The 27,581-nt window shown below is 42.6% G+C and overlaps 1 protein-coding gene across 1 annotated transcript; it reads right to left on the bottom strand.

Annotated features, from left to right (window-relative positions):
* Nucleotides 1-5,998: 5,998 nt before the first annotated feature.
* On the bottom strand, nucleotides 5,999-27,572 carry LOC124282255. The gene is made up of 11 exons (XM_046718205.1): nucleotides 27,431-27,572; nucleotides 26,920-27,090; nucleotides 11,132-11,701; nucleotides 10,344-10,381; nucleotides 10,026-10,107; nucleotides 9,297-9,344; nucleotides 8,685-8,744; nucleotides 8,173-8,255; nucleotides 7,775-7,814; nucleotides 7,437-7,496; nucleotides 5,999-6,513 (listed from the first exon to the last, which is right to left on the bottom strand). The coding sequence occupies exons 1-11, from the start codon at nucleotides 27,567-27,569 to the stop codon at nucleotides 5,999-6,001; spliced, it is 1,806 nt and encodes a 601-aa protein (XP_046574161.1). The 5' UTR covers nucleotides 27,570-27,572.
* Nucleotides 27,573-27,581: the final 9 nt, after the last annotated feature.

The following is a 27,581-nucleotide window of genomic DNA, read 5'->3' as shown; positions in this document are numbered from 1 at the left end:
ATAATTCTACAGTAACTTATACTGACTGACTGACTGAGTTTGGTTTTACGCCGCTTTTAGCAATATTCCAGCAACATCACGGCGGGAGACACCAGAAATAGGCTTCACAAATTGTGCCCATGTGGGGATTCGAACCCGGGTCTTCGGCGTGACGAGCCAACGCTTTAACCACTAGGCTACCCCACCGCCCTACAGTAACTTATACCTTCAACGAGACTGAACCGTGGGGGATACCAACTTCTTCGAATTTCTACAAATTTATGAATTCGGTTTCGTTTATGATTTATAATGGAAGCACACACTAACTATTCTATTCTGGCACAGGGAACAACTACTATGTTGTCATTATTATTAGTAAAAGTCCGGTAAAGGAAAGAGAGAAACGGTCATACTTGAATCTTTCAAACTTCTAAAGATATATCTACACCAAATACCACCTAAATACTTTATCCAAATGAATTTACATACAATTTTAAAACAACGTATTGAGAGCTGTTGATATATCCAGTAAACCAAATAGGGGCTGATAACTCTTTAGACTGAAAATCAAACAGTTATTAAAAAATGTCTAAAAGTAATCTTAATGAGGTGGGGTAAAATTGGGTTTTAACTTCGTGCTTGAGAATATTTCGCTCATATGACGAGTAATCTTTAATGAAATAAAACAGAAGTATGGGTATGTTTGGTCAGCTACATTCAAATGCACAACTTCCACAAGAGGATAACCTTGGACATATTGGACTCACGTAAACGGTTATCACAAATACAGTGAATCCTCGTTAATCCGGACGGTTGCGTTTCTCAGCAAATTCGTCCGGATTGCAAATAGTCCGGACTACTGAATCAAGACCCAAGTTCAAGCAAGAGTTGCTTCCCTTACTATTACAAAAACGACACGAATCTGGATAAAACAAATAAGCATTTAATGTAAAGCTTCTAAAACAATGAATAGCAAGCACAACAATAATCTATAGTCATAGCAAAAAGTCTTTCATTGTTGTTTGTGTTCGTTTAACCTTCCTCATTGAATTCATCACATGAATAATTTTACCGAGTGACATCCGCATGTTGATCCGACGTGTCTGATCACGTCCTTCCTCAGCACAGGTGAGGTAATGTCTAACAAGCGATCTATTGTAGTATGCCTTGAATGTCCGAATTATTCCTGCATCCATCGGTTGAATATGCGACGTGGTATTTGGTCACATTTCGCAAAGTTAGCGAAGCACACTTGTGTACACCATAGTACAGATAGTTCATCATTGTATGTGGGTATTAACGCAGACTGTTTGAACATATGCAGTAAGTATTTGCATTATATCAGATGGAGCGAGTGAGTATGGTTTTGCGCCGCTTTTAGCAATATTCCAACAATATCGCGGCGGGGGACACCAGAAATGGGCTTCATACATTGTACCCATGTGGGGAATCGAACCAGGATCTTCGGCGTGACGAGCGGACGCTTTAACCACTAGGTTACCCCACCGCCCTATAGCAGATGGAAGTTGTTGTGTATATACATGGCTGTACATGTATAACAAAGGTAATGGAAGGACAAGTATAGGCAAATTTAAACAACCATATATTAAAAGACTGACTGACTGAGTTTAGTTTTACGCCGCTTTTAGCAATATTCCAGCAATATCACGGCGGGGGACACCAGAATATATTTAAAGAAGTACAAAGTACAAAATGATGAATACAAAGTGTCTCTCTACACCCTGAAGATGAAAACACCAAGAATAATCAAATACTTTCAACGTGCTTGAACAGAAGCCACATTATGATGAAATATATGATAGGAAAAACAGAAACATGCTAAGACTCCTCCCGGTACTTGTTTTGGATATCTTCAAGTCCCTGATGTACAGGTTTAACGGGCTTTTGTTGTTGTAGAGCAATATAAACTGATGCTCTCTGCTGTACACATAGTAAGTATGCAAACTAAAGATAAGTAACTAAAACGCTTATCTTTTACAATGAAATCAGTTGTATGTTTAAACCAGCTATTACTGTTCACACTGAAGTCCATAGTATGTCTACACCTATATTAACTGGAGTCATGAAGGAATTTCAGTGATCCATTGATATATATATAACTCCCCGAATGCATTCCAAGTAAGCACCTGCACCTTGGACACCTATTACCTTTTCAGAGTAAAACCAATCCATGCATGCATCAAGTCAAAACATTGATTACACAACAGTCTCGTTTCCTGCTGACTGGGTTCCGTCCTAGTGCGCATATTAGTACAATAACTAGTCCAGAATTTTTATACCAATTCATTCAACTGGATACATAAATATTAATCAGTATTATTTGATACATCTTAGCACTTGTATATTGCAACACTATCCTCCCTCTAATCCTTGCAAACACGTCGTACAGCGTGCTCTGACAAACGGAAATCTGGAAATCGTGGAAATCTCAAAACGAGGCTCTGCCTCTAGAAAAGTTTGGCGGTCTGGTACGGACTTGATATTATATAAATCACATTGTACGTTACAAAACTACACTGAATAAGCGCAACAAAAAACAAATAACAGGTGTAATCAGTGAACCAGATGAATTATGAATAATTTTGCGACCTCATCAAACTGGGTCAGTCTGTGACGTCTTAGTTAAGGCCATGCTGCATACATCTCGCCATAAAATATAGAAATACGATGTTATTAAAGTTTAAAATTAAAATTAACTTGTAAATACCATTTTCTTATGAAACAAAGAATTGGAATTCAGTGTTACCATAGTTGTTTGTGGTGTCTCTTTTCACTTTCACACCAGAAACTTCGGACCGGCTGAAAAGTAGGTCATTGTCTGAATAGGTTAACGACACTCATGTTTCAGGTTGCATGCGTGCGTGTGTGTTTATATTGACGTATTTCGGATTTACGTGAATACATGATTGAATTATATATCTGGCACACACGAACAAATACATTATCCGAAGACAAGATATACATTACACAAATAATACAAATTAAAACCATCGTAAAAAGTGTACGCCGGTAGTATATACATGTAATACACACAATCACTTACTAAGACCCACACGCATTGTATAATAATACTTACATATAAAGAGAGACCTACCTACATCTAGAAAGATATCAGTGGTGAGTGAGTGAGTTTTAGGCCGATTTTACAAATATACCAGAAATGGGCTTCACACATTGTACCCATGTTCGGAATCGAACCCGTGTCTTCGGTATGACGAGAGAACGCTTTAACCACCAGGATAATCCAAGGGATGTTCTTAAGCGTCCGAAAACCGTAACAAAAGGATCACGAGAATGTTATACAAAAACAAAACAATATTGTATCAAAATGTACAGGTATACATGTTGAAAATAATTATCACATACACTTATATAATTGGTATGAAGTACAAAGCTTATCCATATATTTCCTCTGTCTCAAATTCAATCAACAATAATTTTTGGCTAAATTCAGGTTTAGGTTATTTTCATCCACGCATACAGATTAGTCTTGAAATTCAAATTTGCCATTCTCTGTTATCATATTGAAGTGTTAAAGGTCCCACGACCCTCTTATCTGTTTCAGAAATTCGCCTTTACATTTGATCCATCTATCAAATAAATTACCCGTTGGATTTGGTAGGAAGTCTTCAAAGTGTTTTAAAGTTCTGATTCTGCATCCCATTGAAGAACGTATGTGTCTGCGACTATATCATTCCTTAACATCAATGACATGTTACCTTTAGCTTCGTTAATATCTTTTATTAATTATCAGTTAAGTTTGTTTTTCTTTAACACAATTTCTTACTTTACTCATGGTTATTTTAGTATAATCTAAAAAAGGCATCATGTGACCAGGATCGTACTGTTGATATTGTTAAACTGGATTTGTGTATTTGGAAAATGAGCAAGTTGTCACTGTATGTCAATATTAAATATCTGGAAATAGTTCTAAGGCATGCCGTTTGATTAGGCTTGTTACAATAACTACCTGGCATATAACAAATTGCTGACATCCAACACTACGTGTTCAATTTATCAACTAAATGATCATCGACTCAGACTTGTTCTCAGGCGACAGACGGAGTGACGGAGAACTTTTAAATCCTACTGATCAAATAAAGATGACAGATTCACTTGACTTAAACATTATAAAAATCATCTTATAGTAGTGCCAGATATGTACTGACATCATCATAGGAAGCAAATGTGATGTCCTTTCAAGGGTTAATATTCTTATCAACGGAACAACAGACCCGTCCCACCCCGCCCTCCCCTGCAATGGATATGTATTGTATATGTCAAGTACATTGCATAAATTCTTAAAATACTGATTAACGTAAGAAAAGCATAAGAATGGCGGTCACATTTCTCTGTGATTATGTACAAGGAATGACCAAGCGATCATGATACATAAAACTACAATAACATCATTACAACTTTAGTAAGAGTCAAGGACAATCTCTGCCTGTGAAAAGTCTGTGATTGGGCCTCCACAAAGACCTCTCTACAACCAGTATGACTGACTTTTGACTATTGGTGAAGAGATCTCATGTAAAATACCCTCTTTGCGTTACACAGCAATTTCAAGAAGTCTCTGTATTATTGTTCCAACAGAAATTCAGCAAGATCTTCATGTCCGAAGACAGATGCTGTATGGGCAGGTGTAAATCCACACACATTTCTGAAATGCGCATACTGCTTGTGAGTCGCAAGAAGGTACTCAATTATTTCATAGCTACCTACTTCACAAGCTAGATGAAGCACAGTGCTGCCAAAATTGTCAGTTAGATGGAGCGAATCTCCCTCTTCCACCAACATATCAAATACCTTCCAACAACCATGCTGTGCAGCAATCATTACTGGTGTCATGCCATCCTCTCCCCTGCTGTTGATGTCCATCCTTCCAACAAAAAGTAAGTATTCTACAATAGGCGGATTCTCCCCCGCACATGCTAAGTGTAGGGCAGTATTGCCAAATGCGTCAGACATCGACAGATCACATCCCTTGTTTACAAGAAGCGTCACAACATGCAAATTCCCTTGTTGTACGGCGATCATCACAGGCGTCCTGCGTAGCGATCCTCTGCTGTTGATATCAAGTTGGCCAAGAGACAAGACGTACTCTTCCAGACCTACATCGTTCCATAAACAGACTCGATGAAGTATGTTGTTACCATGGTGATCCACAACCAGGAAATTGCAGCCATTGATGATCAATGTTTTCAGTAATTGTATGTGTCCATTGCTAGCTGCAATCAGTACAGTTTTTGCGCCAGAATTGTCTTTGCAGTTCACTTTTACCTTTCCAGAGTTAATCATATCGTGAACCACTTTAGTATCTCCAGTTTTACAAGCAGTCAGAAAAGATGTCTCCTGGTTAATGTCTTCGGATAAGTAAACGGTATCGTCTTCCTAGTCTTGTGCGAAAGGGGCTCGACTGTGTGTTTTCCCAATAGACTTTCTCAAGTTATTCCATCCATAACGTCAACATCGTAGCCTGTAATACTATAAAGTGCATGATAAAATGTATCCATTTGAAGATAGCTTTCCCGTTTAAGAAGTAAGTCAACGACATCTTTGTGGCCTTCACTTGATGCATGCAACAATATGGTAGATCTGTTGAGCCTGACATCCAGAAGGAGTGCCTCTACTAGTTCTGTACATCCTCCAATGTAAGCCAACATGAAGACGCTGTTACCATAGCAATCTGTAGCATTGATATCACACCCTCTCTGTATCAGATTCTCACAAACCTTCCAGTTACCAAAACGAGCTGCTGTCGCCAAAGGAGTCTCGCCAGTTGAGCTTCTTTGGTCATAGGTGTTTTTCGCAAAGTCTCGTGAAAGAAAAAAGTCCACAAAATCTACCTTTTGATCAATACAAACATAATGGACAACAGTTAAACCATTTTCATCTTCCAGAGACAAATTGCATCCTTCCTCAAATAGAACATCAAATACCTCTCTGTGACCTTGTGATACTGCCACCATAGCACCTGTCCTTCCCAAATATCCCCTCACACCAACGCCAAAGTATTTTCTCGAGATGATCTGCTGACTAAAGTGGCACTGCCACCGATACACGCCACATGGAGGACACAGTTATTGTCATCGTCGCGAATTGACAAATCACAGTCATATTCAACAAGGACATTGAACAGTTCTGCGTCACCTCGCTGTGCTGCTACCATCACTGGGGTTTTCCCATGTTGGCCTCTGCTGTTGATGAGTGCTTCTTCCTTTTCTAGAAGTTTCTTGACGATTGAAGCATTGCCACCAATACAAGCTACATGTAAAATGTTATCAAAGTTTTCTGACTGAAGTGATAACATGCATCCTCTGGAAACGAACAGGTCAAATATTTTTTTACGTCCATACACAGCAGTGTCGCCATATTTCCCTCTTCTGTCTTTGTCAATGTCATCTCTGGAAAGGAGATACCTGACAATGTCAATATTTCCACTTATACAGGCCAGATGAAGAACATTATCGCCATCAGCATCTTTCAAGGACAGGTTACAGCCTTTGTCCACTAGGGAATAGAACACAGAAATGTGACCCATGTGAGCTGCCATCATGACCGCTGTCCTTCCGTATTGTCCTCTTGTATCTTTTACTACTAACAATTTGAGGTTCTGTATCTAACATATATTGTACAGTTTCCCAAATACCAACATGTATTGTTTTCCAGCTTTGTTTACCACGGTGAAGTCTTCTTTATTCTTAACAAGACTGTCATAGATATATTTCTGGCAATGTGCCGTTTCTGGATTCAACAATATCTTGTTTTCGCTTCTTCTCAGATTTCGTGTCGTTCAAATCTGCCACAGCAAGATGAGGCACTTCTGTTCAACTGTGTGGATCCTAAATGTACCTTTTGAAACATGGCGAAACAACTATCAAGTGTGAGTGTGGTCCAGTTGGTGGCTATTCAGAACCGTTGAGTAAGTAAATTATCTTTGTACATGTGACTGTCTGTACAAAATACTGAAGTATTATAACCTTACAATGTACGTTAACTTTTACATGTCAACATGCATGTATACCTATTCAAAAGAAGTAAATATAAAATTAAAAGAAAACAAAGAAAAAGTATTTTTTAGTGTAAATCCTTCTGAAACTGTATGTGTTTGACATGGTGGTGGTCAGGTGAAGCTTCTGTAAAACAATATAACGCCAACGTTATCGCATGAAAATTGAACATATATTTTTTTTAAAAATGACTTTAACATGACCTATAAGCTGGATCGAAGGAATACAACACTGGTGTCGTCACTGATTTTAGTGATTAAATTTTCACAGGTATTTTTGCCTTTATACCAAACGGAATTTGTTTTAAAGATAGTTAGAGCTTGTCGATAAGCGGGAGTCAAGAAATTGAGCATGTTTACTATATTTTTTTCAAAAGTATCTATGACCAAAATGTTCTTTAATAAAATAGACTACAAAAGCTACCTGTATCTGAACCAGCTGCAAGTGTAGTTGGAACAGTTCTCCAACCCAAGACCTTTAGTTCTGGAAGTAAACAGAATATATTTAAGTGGAAATATATAAAAGGAAAGCGAAATAGAACTTTTCCATAATCATGAATACATCATAGTTAAAGAGTTACCCCTAGGAAAGGAAACTGGCCATTGATCACACATAATGACTTCCTTCCGACGCCTGTAGAGTGATAACAGTGTACTGAAAGCACTAAAAGAGAAATGTTGCCTAATTAGAAATGAGTACCAATTAACTTTTGCCTAATTGGTAAAATACATGTATGTAAAAGTCCCTTTGAAATGACTTACCTGCTGCTAACTGCCTTACTTCACGTCTTAATTTCTTGATCTGAAATATTTTGGCACAAACGTTAGGCTCAGTTCTTTTATATTTGATACAACTAAGTTTTCAAACTTCACAGTTACTCTTTCAAATGGAATTTGGAGGTAGAAGTATCAAGTAATTCAAACATGAATGTGCATATGCCATCCACAACCAAAGGCAATACGTGAGCCTACTTGGGATCGTGAAATGAAACACTTTCTCACTTTCCCAAACATATATATTTTTAATTACATTAATTTCTAACATTTATTTTTGTCTTGTGTTTTTATTTACTTTAGACAGTACTGCAGTACTGCATTTTGAACGACAATAGTGAATGAACACCTTCCATGGCTATACAGATATGGGTATTAACACGTACCTCGTCCTCCAAAATAAAAGAATCATCATCCCTCAAAACATCCAGTTCCTCGGATTCGATGTCTGTTTCATTTATGTAAGTACCTTTAATCATAAATAATTAGCAACATAAAGGTTTTAAGGTTATACAGATTGAAAATAAGTGTCGTGTAAAACATTTTGCTTTGTAATATATCCCTGTTGTTGGGTAATACCCTGTTTGGTAAACTGACAAAGAAACTATACCTCTCAGTTGATTATAAAATATTTGTGATTTGCATTACATTTAGAAAGTTTAATAAAATGGAACTTTTCCTGGATTATTACGCATCTTCTGATTTGTATCGCACACATCTTATCTTTGAAAATCAGCATATTTTCCAGTCAAGAAACAATATTTATGAGCAACAAAAGCACTACTATAGCCTGGTAATGTTCCCTTTAATTATGCCAAAAGCGAACGATTTGATGCATTCCGATGCCACTTCATGGTAGCGGTGAACATCTATAAAACTAAACATATGTTGTCCTTACCAAAACCAGAACTTGATGGCACTGATGGCTTCATTGAAGGATGAATCTTCAAGGTGGCACCTAAAGAAGTAGAGCAATATTTTTTTTTTGAATACATTATCGTCTACAGACCCTGACACATGTTCCTGTGTTGTATCGAGAATTAAGTAAAAGCACTCTCATCAGGACACAGTTCCGAAAATGGACTACAATAATCATTGCAAGAGGTATTGCCCATACGTCTCCTTTATTCTCTGATATGTAAGCTTATAAACGAAAAATGACGATATAACGCTACTATACTGAACCGCAAAAGAAACGCACACCGATAGAGGTTTCTTAAACCACTCTAATTAACAATCAAAACGGATGATTGTGTACAAACTTGCCAATTATGGTTAACACATTTTCGGGAATCACATTTAGAGTTCACACACAAAAAAATCACCAAAAATGGTACCAATGAAATACTAAGTCGCGTTTCTTTTGCGCTTCAGTATATATTGCATACGTAGAATTGTGCACATACAGTGTTGTACATATATCGGAAACCTAAGACATTTATAAGCAATACATGGTACAGATAATATAATGATGTGTATCAGCTACATACTCATGTAGTTTGAGAAATACCTTGTTTTTTTATTTGGATGGCTGCGATAGTCTGACATCGTTCAACCGCTGAAACATTGTAGAATGACAAAAACGAATGAAGTTTCGTATAATCAAGGCCAAATGATATAACATAATGAATTCATTTATCAACCCAATGATTTTGGATTTTTGTGTGTTTAAAAATGTAGTCCTTTTGCGATGATTCCAATGCCATGCAAAATTGTTTTCATTATGGTCAGCATTAACAAATTCGATTTGATTTCAGGGTTATACATGGTGACAATTGCTAGACAAACATACTGGACTAAATAATATGAACAGAGTAGTGAACCTTGAGATCAAATTATGAGTTTAATAACATCTGTTCAACCCGAGACAAAATCAATCATTTCAATAGTTGGAAGAATGTGCGCATCAGTTGCACTTCATCTAAAACATATTAATACAACCAACACAGTATATGGAATTTGATGGATGAATTTCATTACATTTCAGCTGTGTTGATCAGGAAGATTTGTTTGTTTGTTTGGTTGGTTGTTTAACGCCGCACTCAGCAATATTCCAGCTATATGGCGGCGGTCTGTAAATAATCTGGACCAGACAATCCAGTGATCAACATCATGAGCAAGCATCGATCTACGAAACTGGGATACAATGACGTGTATCAACCAAGCCAGCGAGCCTGACCACCCGATCCCGTTAGTCGCCTCTTACGACAAGCATGGGTTACTGAAGACCAATTCTAACCCGGATGTTCACGGGTCTGATGTGAAAGAGACACACACACACCTTGATCTCTCCTTTTAAGCTTCGTCAGCAGTTTCTGATACTGGAAGAAATCAAATTCTTTATTTATTTGATGAAAAATGACATTCACCTAACAGCCGTTATATTGTACATACTGGAAAACGTATTCGTTGTTTTGTAATATAAACATTTGGTCTGTTTTAAAAAAAATTAACTAAACTGTCAATATGGAATTGAGTCCCGTTGTTAATGATAATCTGTAGTAATGAGATTTGAGGCAGATAGTTTGATTAGGGAAACTGAACATGGAGTACGTACCATAGTCCGATAGATGCAGTTGTGGTGGCGGCAGCTTTCTGTTGATATAACCATAGACTCATTATTTAGTTAAGCATTGAGAGTGCACGTGTCTGAGTGTCTGTTTGTTTCTCGGTGTATGTACGTGCGTTAGTGTCTTTCTGTGTCTTTGTGTATGTTTGTGTGTGTTCATGTACGGTCATGTGTGTTATGTAGAGTGTCCATGTCACACACAACCTCACAAGAAATCAGCGGAGCTGTAGAATACAAATGGAAGATAACACTGAATTTTGTAGTAACACTAATGCCAGGACTATAAACTACTACTACTACTACTACTACTACTACTACTACTACTACTACTGCTACTGCTGCTTCAGCTACTGCTGCTCCTTCTGCTACTACTACGGCTACTCCTCCTCCTACTGCTACTACTATTGCTGCTGTTGCTGCTGCTACTACTACTACTGCTGTTGCTGCTACTACTGCTGCTACTACTACTGCTGTTACTACTTCTACTACTACTGCTGCTACTACTACTACTGCTGCTACTGCTACTACTACTGCTACTACTACTTCCACTGTTGCTACTGCAACTACTACTAGTACTGCTACCACTACTACTACTACTACTACTACTACTACTACTACTACTTCCACTGTTGCTACTGCAACTACTACTAGTACTGCTACCACTACTACTACTACTTCTGCTACTACTACTACTACTACTACTACTACTACTACTACTACTACTACTGCTACTACTACTACTGCTGCCTTAAACCCGCGATAGAGCTGCTGTGTACCTGATTTGGTTTGATCAGAAACGCCTTTCTCCGGTTTGGTCATGTCCTTAAGCTGTTTGGAACTTTCCCTGTCTTCAAATCGTGTCAGGAAGCTCTTCACCACCTTTCTGTGTAAATTACTGTCCATTTGAAGAGACATCGGGAGTGCAAACACTGTGGTATTACTTTCCAACTGTTCAATCTTCTCAGTGAATGCGTCATCACTGATGCAATCTTCTTCACCGAGAACACCATGTACGACCGACAGGTCCAACTTCAAGTCTTCATTGATGCTCCTTAAAGCAAACTTTGAAAGTCGAGCGTTATAAAAGAGAACACTCTCCTCCCTTGTTGTGTCACTCACGAAAGTCAGTATCATAATTGGTTTTGTTGTCCGGAAGACACAGATGTCAAAGAGGACATGTTTCGGAATGCGAACAAATCCGTCCAAGTCAAGATGTTTCGTCAGTGAGAAGGCTGCAAACATGAACACTGATGGACAAGCAAAGGTGTTCATTATTCTCTGATAGACGTTTGGTAAATGTCGTTTGAGCCACGTAGCCATATATCTGGGGTACAGTTTGACCTCACCTGAAGAAGACAAAAGGAGTATTTCATTTAGAATAACTCGATACTAACAACGGAGAAATTCACTACATGGCACATGGAGAAACAGATCGACCTCAAATGGTTTCCGACAAGACGCCCACTTACTACCTATTCACCGCACTATTCAACGGTCTATTTTGGTATTTGACAGTTACATGGTTAATATAATATTGACTGTGGTTTTAAATATGTAAACAAACTTTAACAAGAAACGTTATCGTTTCATCATGTTATATGTGTGCATGTATATAATATTTAAATCGGTGTGTAAATATTCTAAAACGTCCGAAGCTATGGATTTTTACAGACAGATAATTTATTAGAGTCTCGCCAAACAGGCTCCAAATTATTAACAGATAAAATACATACAAGTACATACTCGGGCCACTCCATAAGGGGCTATGAGAGAATCGTGTTATTTATCTTAAAAAAATATACAAAAACAAGTAAAAACTTGAGAATGAACACTAAAAACACATAAAATATGTCTATCAATTATATAAATCAGATTTCGTTTCTTTGTAAAAAAATATATATCGCAGGTTTGGGGGAGATAAAGGGCATGCAACAAAATTTGATTGAATAAAAGTCGTTTCATCACATAAGAAGATGACATGTCAACTGGTGACATGGTTTTATAGGTTGACACCGTTCAACACGATACACTGGACAAATTAACAATACATAACACCAATCGTCAACCACATTCGTGCAATTGAAATATATTCTCCCTTCGCCTAGTATAATATAGCAAACAGCAAAAGAAACGTCAGTTTGGAATTTTCCTTCGCAGAAACGGATAACTGTAAACTCATCTAATTTTTTTATTGTATATTTTTGACAACATCTCCGGCTTAACCTCAGCAAAGACATTCCTTCCCAAACTCAGAATTGAACACAGGAACGGATCTCAAAAACGCAACCTGATCTCGAAGATGGTACGGTGTTCTCCATGTTTTTCATGCAACTCATGCTGCATGTGCTGTTCACAAGGACCGGCCCTATTATATGCACCCCCAAACTTGGTTGAAACATTCACATTACAACGTCAGTAGGATGCCACGACTCACGACAGCTCAGAGGAACCAGGCGCTGGGAAGACTTGAAGCTGGCCACACGGTACAAGCCGTTGCCAATCACTTCCAGGTCAACGTTCGGGCCATCTACGGGCTGCAGCAACGTTTCCGGGCCACCAACACCACAAATGATCGCCCCCGTACTGGCAGACCAAGGGTGACCACAAGACGACAAGACCGCCATGTTGTGTGACAGCATGTACAGAATCCCTTCATGCAGGCATCCGAAACAGCACGCCAGACAGTGGGAACACACGGAAGACCAATCAGTACTGATACAGTACGCCGGCATCTTAACAGCAGGAACCTCTATTGCCGTAGACCTTACCGTGGACCTATCCCCACCCCTCGTCATCGGCGTGAACGTCTACAGTTTGCCCTACAACACTAAAAATGGCGATACAGGCAATGGAGAACTGTTCTGTTCACAGATGAGAGTCCGTACTGCGTATCAACAGCAGATGGCATAACAAGAATATGGCGACGACGTGACCAGCGTTACTCAGAGACCAATGTGTTGTGGAATGAGACTCACGGGGAGACGCAAGCATCATGGTATGGTGTGGAATAGGCCTGAACCAGAGAGTGGGTCCTGTGGTGTTCCAGAAGCTTGGTTCAGGGAGAGGAGGCGGCATCACAGCGGTGCGCTACATCGACCAAGCTCTCAGACCCCACGTCATACCACATTTCGCACGTCACCGGAACAACATTTTCCAGCATGATAACGCCCGGGCCCATACTGCCAGAGCTACACGGGACTTCCTGCAGCGGAACGGTGTCAACATTTTGCAGTGGCCAGCCCTTCGTCCTGATTTAAACCCAATTGAACATCTTTGGGAGGAAATTCAGAGGAAACTGAATGTCATACCAAGGTCGAACACAGCCGATTTATTGCGCCAGGCCTTTCTCAGAGTGTGGTTCCAGGTGCCAATGGCATTCATCAATCGATTGGTGGAGTTATTCATTGATGTGTCAATATATTGTACACAAAAAATGGTATGTATCTCCTTATTATGTCCATTTCTGTAATGCTTTGATTACAGTGCCTATCTAATTTTGAATTCGCACTGACGTTGATTTTGCTGCTGAGTATATGTATAACGCCATGTTTCAAAGTATGTATGAGCAGAACCACTTTCAAGATTGGCCAGGGAGTTTCTGTGGGCTCCGGTCAGAACGCGGGTAACACATATACAGTCAGGCCGCGTTAATCCGAACACTTCTGTCAAAAGATCTCAGCCAATCACAAAACATGTCTGATGTCATCCACGTTTTGTTGTTGAACCGATAGCAAGCATACATTTCTGGGTTAAAGTCTCTTGTTTCACGTGTCATTAAAGTCCCAGATTGTTACCTTCCCTCACTTAGTCGTGTAACGGCACTGTTCCATTCACTTTTATAATCATCAAAAACGAACCGTTTCACAACCGAGATTATAAATATGGGATGAAACGTTCAAAGATGTCATTGTGATCTGCAAATATCTTAGGAATACCAATGTTTAAATTTCGTTTTCGTATGGTTGCCCAGCGATTACTCCTCAAAAGTCTTTTTTGAGCGATTCGATCCTGACATATATTACAAAAACGTGTATAAAATCTAACAATTTTTCCCCATTGACGTAAGAAAGTTGGGACCCATTCCATATCATACAGCCATATTAGGACCCAATAGGACCGCATTGCACGGTTTTCAACTAAACAAGTTTGCCTTATAGTCACACGCCATAATCAGAGACAAGCTCTGTCCTAGATAAGGACCATACCATAATAATTCTATTCAATTCAGTTCAATTCTTTATTGTATGAAAGGCCATAGGCCCATATACAAAAGAGATACATCTTGACAATGGCATATATAATCAACTTTCTAACTAATCAATTCTTTTCTTAACAAAAATGCATTGTAGATAAATAGAGCAACTTTGTGTTGTTTTGGAGGTTCTTTGCAGGAAAGTAAGGAAGACAATAGATTAACATTGATTTGAGATAAAGACAGTTGCGGTAGATACTTATTTCTTACATTTTCATATACAGGACAAGTAAACACAAAATGGAATTCGTCTTCAATAATGTAACAGAATGGACATAATCTTTGGGTTTTTTCCATAGAAACATATCTTCCACAGTTAATTAATAAATCATTAAGGCCTAATCTAAACCGTATAAAAGCATTGCGAATATTTCTGTTTTGAAGGTGAGCAAGATAACACGCTGGCTCAAGCAACGACTTAAATTAAGATATGAATCATATCTAGAACTTTCATTAATAGTTGAATGCTGTTCCTGCTTAAACATATCAATAGCCCGCATACGAAACTGTTTAATAAACATGTTTGCATTGCCAACTGTCTGTGATAACCAAATACAACCAAAACCATATCTAAATAGTAAGGTGCGAATATGAGATGTCCAGTTATTCTTTTCAAGATGATCAAGATGTAAAAGCATATTGAAAGCTCTTTTAGGTAAACGATGTTCAGGCATATTAATTATTTTACACCAATATTTTAAACAACGACAATAAGATGATATGTACAATGAGTAGTATATACACTGGGGGTACTGGATCAAGTCCAACAAAAGCCTCTGCAAAGCTTCATTTATGAAATAAAGCTTTTGTCAGGCCCTTATCTCTCTCCGCTATTGTATATACCAGGTTTGAACCCCCAGTTAACTTCCTGGTCGCTATGACCGCGAACCAACACTTTCCTGATCACGATAGCTCTATGTCGTGTTGACAGGATACTATTGGGATCACTCGACATGTTAAATATTTTGCTTGGGGGGTAACATTGTGCCGTGATTCCTCTCTGGCGGCGGCCTGTGGCTGCCCTACATGATGTTGATCTCAGCAAAACGTTTAACGTGAATCTCCTATGATTTCTTTGGTTTTCGTAACGAAGGCTTGCTGGGCTTGTTGTATCCCCTGTTCTATGTAGTTACCATAAGGGTAGTTACCATAAGGGTGGTATCAACCCCATCCATGGCATTGAAAGCTCTATGGTACTTCTTGTACAATGCGGCCCGTGTGTCACGGTCTTGTTCTAGTTGGCGTTTTACGTCACATAACTGTTTCAACCGAAACCTGTCTACAGTTTCCAGTGTCTTCGCGACTTCCTCTACGACTGGGTACAGACCCATCCTGTTTGTATAATATATATTACAAGATATATTTTAATTGGTCGCTAGTTAAATAGTCCTCAATGTATTTGAGGCTAATAATGGCTAGGTTCTCATACAGATGAATATGGGAAAGGTTAATAGATGGATCTTGTGTCACATCAACTATCGGGGGGTCTACTAAGAGGTCCGATTCCTTGTGTATGATGATACGGCAACGTATCTCCCAATAAGGAAGTTCATATGTAGCTTCATAATTTATTTGCAACCCAGGTAAAGGGAACCATTCTGAATTCAAATTCAAAACAGTTTCTCCGATAAGAACTTCTAGGATGAGCGTTGAGTTTGGTTTCACAGTCATAGGATTAGGTAGGATATCAGATAAGTCGGCCCTTAAACTTGAGTCATCAGGTGAATATAATATCTTGCCTGAGACGTATGGTCTTTGGGAAACTGGGGGTTGGGAAACTTTTATATCATCAAATGGTGTAATGAAAGACGTGAGCCAGACGCCGTTGTTCCTAATTTCGGAGACAGCGCCATTTTTTTTTATAGAGACGTAAGGTGCGGTGAGGGTTAAGTTGATCAACCATTTGGGCTCTCTAAAGTCCCTGAGTGTGATGTTGGGTCGATGATCGGGCATGGCCGCCCGCCTATACAAGTTGTCTTTCAAGTGTAGGACGTACAAGGCGTCTTCCTCGCCGGGCAGATCGAATCCCTCCGTGTCTCCTGGGTCGTTAAGCGTGGCGTTGGGTCGATGACGATTGGGCATTGCTATAATACTATTACAAGATAGTTTCTAATTGTCTTTCTGATAGTAGTTCAGGGGTGCACCTCACCCCCACGAGGTGTATGTTGTCGGGTAGGAAGATCTTGGTGAGGGATATCGTGTCTTCCACGGTAACGGTAATGCCCTGCAGACTGGTGTGGGAGTCGACACCCACCCGCACGTAAACAGTGCAAACGTGATACTGGTGTCGTTTGGGCCACCAGAGTTTGATTCCCTTGACGACTTCGACTTCGTCCTGCGATGGTTCCCCTAGGTAGACTTGGATGGCTAGCTTGGAATTTGCTGGTAGACCTTCCAGGATTTTGACCACACCGGCGAATTCAGACACCAACTGCAATGCCACGTCTTGCACTCCCGGTTTACTCGATAGCATGTTGGCCGCCATACTCAAGAGTGGGCTGATGATTACGCTACGTCTCTGCGCCGGGACGTAGCCACGAGCAGGGTTCCGTTGTTCACAACTTTGTTTAGGTAGTTGTCTTTGTTCTCCGTGAACATGTAGGGGGAGCCGAGACTAATGTTGAGAAACCAGTCGACTTGAGTGGGCAACAACACCCACTTGTCGGTGTCGGTGAAGACGAGGGTATACTGCTTGTTTCTAACAACGGACGTTCTCTCAACATCTTCTAAGTCGAACAGTTTGCCTCCGAACGATGGGTATACCGCCCATCTATCATCACCGATGTGGACTAGGTCGAACCGAGTGTTGAGGGCCGCTCCTAAGGTATCTACTTTATCACCTAGCACCTAGGGTTCTACCGATGGAGGGGAGTTCAATGCGTTTGTAAATACTGTTTTTAAGCTGCAAGGCGTATAGTTTACCATCTACTCCGTGGTCGTCGAATCCGCGTGTGTCCCCGATGTCGGAGATCCCCACATTGACGCATTTTTCCAACTTCATTCCGGGACCTTGTGCGCTAGTCATTTTATGTGCAGCGTTATGCTGAGGTATCCTATATTCAAAGGATTATGCTTTATATCTAACACTGATATTACCAACTCCGTGATCATGTCCTGAGTTAACCTCTTGTACTGCCGCGGTGAAAACGACTTGGTTCTGCCGTCGTCATACTTCTCCGTTTTCACCGGTACTGCGGGGTGGCCACCTTGAATGTTGTCCGTTGTGCTCAGCTCACAGAGATGAATGTTTTTGGTTACCACCACTGTGCCGTTTGAGTCGTTCATCTTCAGTTTGGCTCCCAAGGGTTTGAAGACCTCATCACTTAGCGAGCACACACTGTAGTAGCCGTTGATTATCTGGGTGCGGGCGCCACTGAAGAACAGCTTATTGTTGCTTGTGTTGATGTTGGTCCATCGCCGTAGGTAGGTGATATCGCAGAGTGCAACTTCGAGTTGGCCCGACGTGTTATTGATCGCGTGCATCAGCTGAATGGACTCACCGCTCGTTATTCCTAGAAGTGTTACGTACATGTTAGAGTATATATACCCTTTATATAATACTTTAAAAATGTACAAACCGGGAGTGTTTTACCCTAAGATGGACATAGACTTCACGAATATGAAGATTGTGATCGACGTGGCTGGGTTGTACTTTGGAGCCCAGTTCATCAATGTGTTCTAATGGTATAGGCTTTCGGTGATGAACGTCAAAGCAGTCCACGCTTGGTTCAACAACCCGATGCAGTTCTGGCAGAATCAACTCAACTTCGCCGTATGGTCCGCTACAACGGGGTGTGGCTTGACATTGACCGACACTTGGCATGATGCGCTGAGTAGGTCTGTGTTCATGTTTCACGTGTACTACCAGGTCAGGCGTATCCTCAAAGAGATCAGTGCCCCGCTTCCACAGGACAAGGCGTGGGATGCATCAAACAATCCACATAATCGGCATGCTTACGAACAGATTTGTGGTGAATTCGGGAATCGATCCAAAGACGGATTGGTGTATACCAGGAGGAGTGAACCACGGGTTGGGTATTCTGTACAGTGATGGACTCTCCGTAAAAGCATTACGAAAAGATACAGTGGTAAACTATATGAAGCACAATATGTTTAGTTCGGGTAATTTCTTCCATGCATTCTCCAACCTCGTTGCTAAACCCATACACACTGGGCCAAAACCGGTGAAAGAAGCCAGCAATGATCTACTGAAACGAGGTTTACTTCAGCCAGAATTTACTCTTTCGAGTAACGAATGGCGAGATGATCGTATGGACTTTACAGGCGATGTTGGTTTCACCATCCAAAAGGTCGAGCAACCCCCCTACGTTGCAGACAATTGGACAATATGCTGGACACGTCGAAAGGGTTTACTCATGCTGGTGTCACCAAATTGAACGACTGTTGGCCGTGCATTGGCAAACGCGTTCCAACATCCTCGGTTAGGGGACTGCTTACGATGCGCAGAAACAGTTCGTGGTCAACGTTGAGGATGCTATCGCTGCCCCCGGTTGATCTGCCGAGTGCCATCAAATGCTACCAACATGTATTAGAATATGCCCGGTCTAAAGTCGACTACGTGTTCGACGTGGGACAGTACATGGCCCCGAGCGACATGCAACTGAGAGTAAAAAAGCAGTAGGCTACAACAACGAAATAGTCATAGCCACGGCCGACCAGAAGGTGGGTGTCAATGCAGGCTTCAACGTGAGTCACGTCCCACCTCCCACGGGTGAAACGGGCATAGTCGTGCCACCCCCGGAGCCCAGGGTTCGACCCGCACCCCCACAGCCCTTTCCACCACACCAGGTGGCTGAAAACAAGGATAACCTCGATAGTAAGACAGCTCTAGTGATTGGGGGGATCGTGGTCGGCTTGGGTCTCATTTGGTTTAAAATTCCTTGGCCGCGACGTACACCAGCCCGGCCATGGCAACGATGGTTGCCCACAGGTTTTGTCCGAGCCACGTGACTGTTTTCGAGAGCGTGCTAAGTAACCACGAGATGATGCTACCCAGGATGCCGGGCAGGGCTTCGGCGGTCTTACCAGCAAGTTTAGCGAGGGCTTCGCCGAGTGATTTCAGATGGTTTTTTATCCAGTCTCTGACATCGCCTGATGGGCTTAGTGGGGTGGGTGTACCACCACTTGGTATGTGGGTGAAAAGGCCACTTGTTGGACCCCCACTCAGCGATACGACCAGGGTTGATATGATGAAGCCCAATGCAGTCAGAAGCTGGCGATGGTGATCCCTTGCTATCGGAAGAGGATTCGGATCCTGTCAGCCAACGTTGTGTCCTCATTCAGGACTCAATCGATGGTTTCCCGCACGCGGCTGATCTGAGATCTAAGCTGTTCTCGATTCTTGTAAATGTGCAACCGTTTCAGAGACTCGTTGTCTTGTACCTGATTGAGTTATATTTTCTCGCGAGCGATGCGAGCGTCGAGTTCGTTCAGTTTCACCATATTGTTCACGAGTTGTCCATGAATGGTTGGCAATGCCCTGTCTAGCGCTAGCAGTTCTCGAACAGGAAATTCGAAACCAGGCAAGGGTTTGTCATGGTACGTAGCCAATATTTTTTCTATACTGTCTGATGTTTCTTTAGCACGTTGGGGCATATCACCTTCACCGCTGAGTTTGGGCCTGATGTTTGTAAAAACTTGGATGAGCTTTGGGGAAAGCTTAGGCCGTGTGAAGCCTAGTTCCTCACGGATCAGTTTACTCCCACCACGGCGACTGGACAGTGTCGATAAGGCAAGCAGTTCACTCGAGAGTTTGTTGACGAGATTGATCTCCGGGTGAGCCCTCAATTGCAGCGTGCCCTTCTTATCGAGGGTAAACTTGGTATAGTCTCGTCCCCACGGCTTGATGTTGTCTCTCTTTTCAACTGCGTCGTAATAATCGTTGACGGACGGCTATACAAGTTCAGCGCTTAAGGGGTTGTTCGTGAATAAGGTTTCCTCCTCCCCGAACGTCTGGGCACTATCATCCCACATATCATCCATCGGATGTCCTCATGACCGCCTTCAGCCATTATTTATATTAAACTTTTATATTTTATGTATATAACAATGTATGGTAGGAAACTAGATCCTTTCCAAAGATCAAGAGAGCCTCTAGGTGTCAGAGCTGTGTGCCAGTCGGTGACCATCACCAACAATCCCAGCAAGATAGACCAGAACCAAACGCTGCTGTTTAGTTTCCCGAACCTGGGTGAAAATGACCTCATCGTGCCCAGCACAGTTCGACTGACGTTCAACCTCACGTTGACCTCCACCAACGACAAACACGAGCTCGTATGGAACGTAGGTCGAGCCATCATCAAGATCAGCGGCAACGAGGTGCTGAGCATCGATGACAGCAACGTGTTTCACTGCCACAGGGACCTCTGGAAAAGCGAGGGAGAACGCTTCAATGACGTGTACCAAGGTATGAGCAAATCGACTCGGTTGCGCGTTGGGTACGGCTTCACGCAAGACCAGCTAGACAAGATCTCAGTGGGTGAAAAGGCCATCGCCCGAGTGTACNGGGAGCCGGTTCTGCGTGCCGCTCGACTTCGAGTTGCTCACTCGGCACGTGCCATTTTACCAGGCTTGAATACTAAAAGGGTCGCCTCCGGTAGAAAAGGTAGTCTAGCCAAGCAACATAAGAGTAACTATATATGGATTGTAGGCGCTGCTTTGGTTGCCGCGGTTTTCATGCTTTATAATAGGTCACAAGCACCACCCCCACAACCACAATTAGAGGTCAACCCCCATATTATGTTATAAATATATATTTCTATATCATATACATCATGTCTGAGGGGAAATCGTTCGTTAACGAAGCATACCACGCCACCGTGGTCGCCGGCCTAGCCGTAGGATACGCTAGGTTGACCAAGATGGTCCTCAAACAACCGACTATCAAGCTCGATTTCGACCTGCAGGATATGGGCATGCTCATCATGAATTTGGGCATGGCGATGGCCACCAAGCATATCCTCGTGAAGCAAGGTATCATACCGGGGAATATTTTGAAGTAAATATAGACATATATAGGATGGCTACGATCGCTATCATGGTCGGCGGGGCTTTAGTCAATGCCCCGGCATTTTCCGGGAGTAATTACCTGTTCTCGAACCTACGGGGGTCGGACGCAGAACGAAAACAGCACAACATAGCCGTGGAGAAACTGCAAGCAGCGCAAGCTGAGTACGCGAAGAAACGTATGCAGAGGCTCGATTACATTGCCTGTTAAAACGTTCCATGACGTCGACGACGCAGCGAGAGAATACTACCTACTAACCAGCCAACAGCTCGAACCACTCCATGAGCCCACACTTGCTCAGACACCATCCCCGGGGCAAAAGGACCGAGAACTGACCTTCGTCGTGATGGGTCTAGCAGTGACTGCGTTGATCGTAAAGCAATTAAACTAGGTCCCCATATGAGTACACATGTTCAGGAACCGTAATAACACCTCCCGGCGATGTTTACTTAATTAACTGGCCAACTGGGTTGTTGTTTTAATTAGACATTAAAAGCTCCCGACTGAAGATGCTGTACCTTTACACTTTGATTGACACCACAATACAAAGGCGTGGATGACAAGTGAGCTGTTTTGTGATTGGTTAATGTACTTTGACAGACAGATGCGGTCAGTGGACTTAAAGTGATTTTGCTTGGGTCTTGATTCAGTAGTCCGGACTATTCGCAATCCGGACGAATTTACTGAGAAACGCAACCGTCCGGATTAACGAGGCTTCACTGTATACCAAAGATGAGACCTGCCCCGTACCGTTGCCAGTACATACTTATGGGGAAGACCGAGACCTGCGGTAGGAGATGTAGGACTGAGGGGTACTGCTGTTTTCACAGGAGGTGTTTGGCGAACTACACGTGTTCCGTGTGCGGTATTGGAGTGAAATGCCATTACTGTTTATGTAAAGCCCACGGGGCAAACGTAGTCAGGCACCAGCTTATCTACGAAAAGAAAAAGGACTACATAAACGAATGTAGTCGCCTCCTTAGTATGGAGGTGTAGCTCTCATTATTTTTTACTTAGAGCTGGAGGAGTTACCTCCCTTCCCTAGCCAGTGACCCAAATAGAGACTGTGTACACCTAGGTATAATAATGCCTGCTATTCAATTCATTCGAATTCCACCCCCGGCTTTTGACCTGAGAAGCTGGTTGATGTTTCCGGGTAAATGTAGTATTGATGACATCAGACCTCTGGTCATTAGCAAACTCGAAGAGGAAATAAACGAATTGGGGCACATCAACTTTAAAATGATTGTTACTACAAAGCTGGATGTCTTCAGAGAACAAGTATTGACTGAATCAGCTAATACATATACGTGTATCCCCAACGTTGTGGAAATAATAAAATGGGAAAGCTATCCTGAACCCAGAATCGATACGGTTTAGAGATTGTATACACCTGGGTATAACAATGCCTACTGTCCGAGAGCTCAAGCAGATTGCAAGAGAACGAGGTGTAGTGGGTTACTCCCGAATGAGGAGACCCCAATTGTTTAGATTACTCGACATACAACCCCCTCCCACGGTGAAACAACTCAAACTCCAAACCAGAGAGCTGGGGTTGACTTGTTATTCCCGTATGAAGAAAGCCGGGCTAGTCGCACTTTTGCACGACCCCGTACATCCCCACACTGTGAAACAAATCAAACGGGAAGCCCGAGAGCTGGGGTTAGTAGGTTATTCCCGTATGAGGAAGCCTGAGCTCGTTGAACTGTTACATCAGCACAGAGTTGTTGATCTAGATTTCGTGCGCACTGAATGCACTGTAGGTAACTATCTGAGAGGCTGGCGCATGCATGTGGATAAGAACATAGACATCGGCGACGTCAAGCCGCTGATCGCTGACAAAGTTAATGAGGAACTGAACGATTTGGGAAGTCTAAAGTTTCAAATAACGGTGAAGATGTCGCTTGATAAACAGCAGAATGGTGCAGTTGAGTACGTTCAGCCTTACTTCCGGGGTAAACAAGAAGTCGTGACTATAGACGAGTCCATCGATGCCAGTCTTCAACAAATACGGGAATATTTGGAACGCTTCACACACAGGGGTTCCGGGTGGGCTGTGGATAAAATCGATAAACTATATCTAGACATAGCTAACTACGTACCGTTCAGAGGCGGATCGTACCTAGACTTGCCCCCCTACTACAAGAAAAAACACGCCATGGTCAACATCAAAAACAGAGGGGTGGATTGCATGAGGTTAGCGATCAGATCAGCCTTGTTTCCGATCGACGTTAATTCAAACAGACCTACGAGCTATCCCCAAGACGACGGGCTCAACTGGGACGGTATAGACGAACCCACCCTCATATCCCAGGTCACCAAAATCGAGAAACAGAATGATATAGCCGTCAACGTCTTTGGGCACGAAGGCAACAAAACGATCGTGCACAGGATCAGCCCAATGGAGGGTCGCCGTGTGATCAATATATTCATGATCCAGGGAGGTGACAAGTACCACTACGCGTAGATAAAACACTTCAGCAGGCTGTTGTACGACCAATCGGCACACCGAGAAAAGAGTCACTTCTGCGAACGGTGCCTGCACGGCTTCACTCGACCCGACCTGCTGGAATCACACCGGGAGGATTGCCTAGGTGTGGGGCAGACGCCAAACGAATCGACATGCCCAAGGAAGGCTTAATAAATATCCTAAAAATTCGACAACCACAAGAACCAGATGTCCGTACCTTACATCATCTACGCTGACTTCGAAGCCCTCGTCAAACCCGTTGACATCGGCCCCGCTTCCAACACATACAGCATGAGGCTTGTGAGTTCGGATACGTGGCCGTCTGATGTGATGGGGAAACAAACGCTCCCGTGGTGAACAGGGGTCCCGACGCGGAAGAAAAGTTTCTTGAGTGCTTGCAGCACGAAGAGAAAACCATCAGGAAGAGGTTGTACACCGTCGTTCCTATGCGTATGACCCAAGCCAACCGGCGAGCCCACAGCTGCAGAACTCACTGCTACGTGTGCGACGGCCCGCTGAACGGCGATTCGGTGAGAGATCACTGTCACATCACCGGGGAGTACAGAGGTGCCGCTCACAGCGCGTGCAACCTCAAGCTCAGAATCACCCCCAAAACAATCAACTTCCCCGTGGTCTTCCACAACTTGAGAGGGTACGACTCTCACTTGATCATGCAGCCCATCGCGAAAGTCGACGGCAACCTGACGTGCATCCCCAACAACATGGAGAGATACATCTCCTTCAGTCTGAACGGCCTGAGGTTCATAGACTCAGTTCAGTTCCTACTGTCGTCTCTCGATAGTTTGTTCAAAGCCAACGATACCTTCCCCATCACTGATCGAAACACCGACACCGAGACTCGGCCCCTGCTGATGGGGAAGTGTGTTTACCCCTACGAGTACATGGATGGCTGGGCCATGTTCGCCGAGACACGACTACCACCCATCGACCGATTTTACAGCAACTTGACCGACTCGACCATCACCCAGGATGATTACGGCCACGCCCAGAATGTGTGGGAGAAACTGGGCTGCAGGAACCTGGGTGATTACCACGACCTGTACTTGAGAACGGACGTACTCTTGCTGGCTGACGTGTTCGAGACGTTCAGAAAGACGTGTTTCAAGCAGTATCAACTCGACCCCGCGTGGTACTACACCAGCCCCGGTCTTTCTTGGGAAGCCTTGCTGAAGAAAACCGGAGTTAAGCTGGAACTCCTCACCGATTACAACGAGAAAGGATTGCGAGGTGGGATTTCCATGGCTGCCAAATGGTACGCAAGAGCCAACAAAAAGTACGTGAAGGGCTACGATGCTAGCAAACCCATTAATCATCTCCTCTATCTGGATGCCAACAACCTGTGCGGTTGGGCCATGAGCCAGTATTTACCCACCGGGGGGTTCGAGTGGGTGCCTGAGATAGACGTCATGAGCATACCGCCAGATTCAGGGGTAGGTTACATACTCGAAGTTGACTTGGAGTACCCACCAGCATTACATAAGTCACACAACAGCTACCCCCTGGACCCAGAACGTTTGATGGTGAACCCGGACTGGATGTCCGACTACCAACGGAGGGTGGGGGGTAATAAGCTAGCCAACGTCAAAAAACTCGTACCCAACTTGATGAACAAGACCAAGTACATCGTTCACTATCGTAACCTGCAGCTGTACCTGTCGCTGGGTATGAGGCTGACTAAAACCCATAGGGTGCTCAAATTCGACCAAAGACCTTGGATGGAGCCCTACATCAGAATGAACAGAGACCTGCGAAAGATGGCCACCAGTGACTTCGAGAAGAACCTCTACAAGCTCATGAACAACTCAGTGTTCGGTAAGACGATGGAGAATTTACGAAAACGCTTGACCGTGAAGCTGGTCCGGTCTAAAGAGGAAGACAAGCTCAGGAGACTGATAGCCAGCCCGTCATTCAACTGGAGCAAGATATTCACCGACGATCTGGTGGCCCTACACATGAGAAAGAGCCACATCAAGTTTAACCAGCCCGTCTACGTTGGGATGAGCATCCTCGACCTCTCCAAGCACCTGATGTACGACTTCTACTACAACAAGCTCAAGAAGCAGTACGGCGACAGTTGGGAAGTGCTGTACACTGACACGGATTCCCTGCTGATGGAGATTCTTGACCACCCCAAGGACCATGCCATGCACAACACGGTTAACAAAAAGGTCCTCGGTAAGATGAAGGACGAGTGTACTGGCACGCCGATCGCCAAGTATATAGGCTTGAGGCCCAAGATGTACTCCATCCTGAAAGCTGACAATAACGAGATCCGAAAGGCGAAGGGCGTCAAGAAGTACGTGGTGAAACAACACATCAAACACGCCAGATTCAAGGAAGCCCTGTTCAAGACCCACACCTTCAGGCATCAGATGAACACGCTGAGAAGCGATGGACACAAGATATACGAACTGACGATAAACAAGACGTCCCTATCACCGATGGACACGAAGCGTTGGATAGCCATCGACGGGACCAACACGTACGCGTACGGGCATGAGTAAAATGAAAAGTGGTAAAGGACATATCTGTAAAGTTATGTACAAATATGTCCGCCCAATGGCCCTCTGGACCACGTACTTTGACCACGAAGTCATTTGTTTTTTGTTTAACGCCGCACTCAGCAATATTCTAGCTATTTGGCGCGCGGCGGTCTTTAAATAATCGAGAACAACGTAGTCATCCCCCATAATCCGTGTGATTTTGATGCATGTACGTGATTGTAGGCTAATTTGTAGCTCTTCCACTTGGAAATACTTTGCTATGTTATTTTTAGTTTTCGTGCTTTTCATACCTTTGAAAACGTTTGAAATTATTTCTTCCACTTCCTTGCGCTCTTCATCATCAAAAGCAGAGTTTGGGAGAGTGTCCTCTTCACAGCTGTTTTGCCGTTTACACCCCCTGGATCCTGTTCCGTCGGGTAATCGAGACTGGCCATTTTCTGGCGTTGACGTTTTACATTTTTCTAAAACAAACGAAATGTGAAATCTTTAAATAAGAACACTGGTTTAATATTTTTTAAAAGTATCTTAGGTTAATAATCTGCAATTCACATATTTAAAATACACTTGTAACTGTAGATTACACGAAAGGGGATTGGTGGATCTTGGTTTGTGTTCGTATTTCACGCCATGCAGAGTCTACTCTCAAATTCCTATGACAATATTGTAACAATCTGCAGTAACCTTATCGTAAAATGGTCACATACAAAATGACAAGTGTAGGCACAGAATAAGATTAAAACACGCGTAATGACAAATAGAATATTGTAAATGACGAGAACAATTCACAATACAATTATTTACCCTTAAAAGCAGCAACCCATTCGTCAGATGAGCTCGAAGTAAAATCATATTGTTTCGAGGTTAGACATTGAATTTGTCCTTCTTCTGACTCATAGTTATATGACGACTCAGAAGTCTCCCTCGTAGACGAAGAAGACATTGTTGTACGCCT

This window comes from Haliotis rubra, unplaced genomic scaffold (assembly GCF_003918875.1).
Source record: "Haliotis rubra isolate DU_JTF1 unplaced genomic scaffold, ASM391887v1 Scf297, whole genome shotgun sequence".
Classification (NCBI taxonomy): Eukaryota; Metazoa; Mollusca; class Gastropoda; order Lepetellida; family Haliotidae; genus Haliotis; species Haliotis rubra.
Note: the sequence above shows the minus strand (reverse complement) of the source record. Positions and strands in the feature narration are given on the sequence as shown.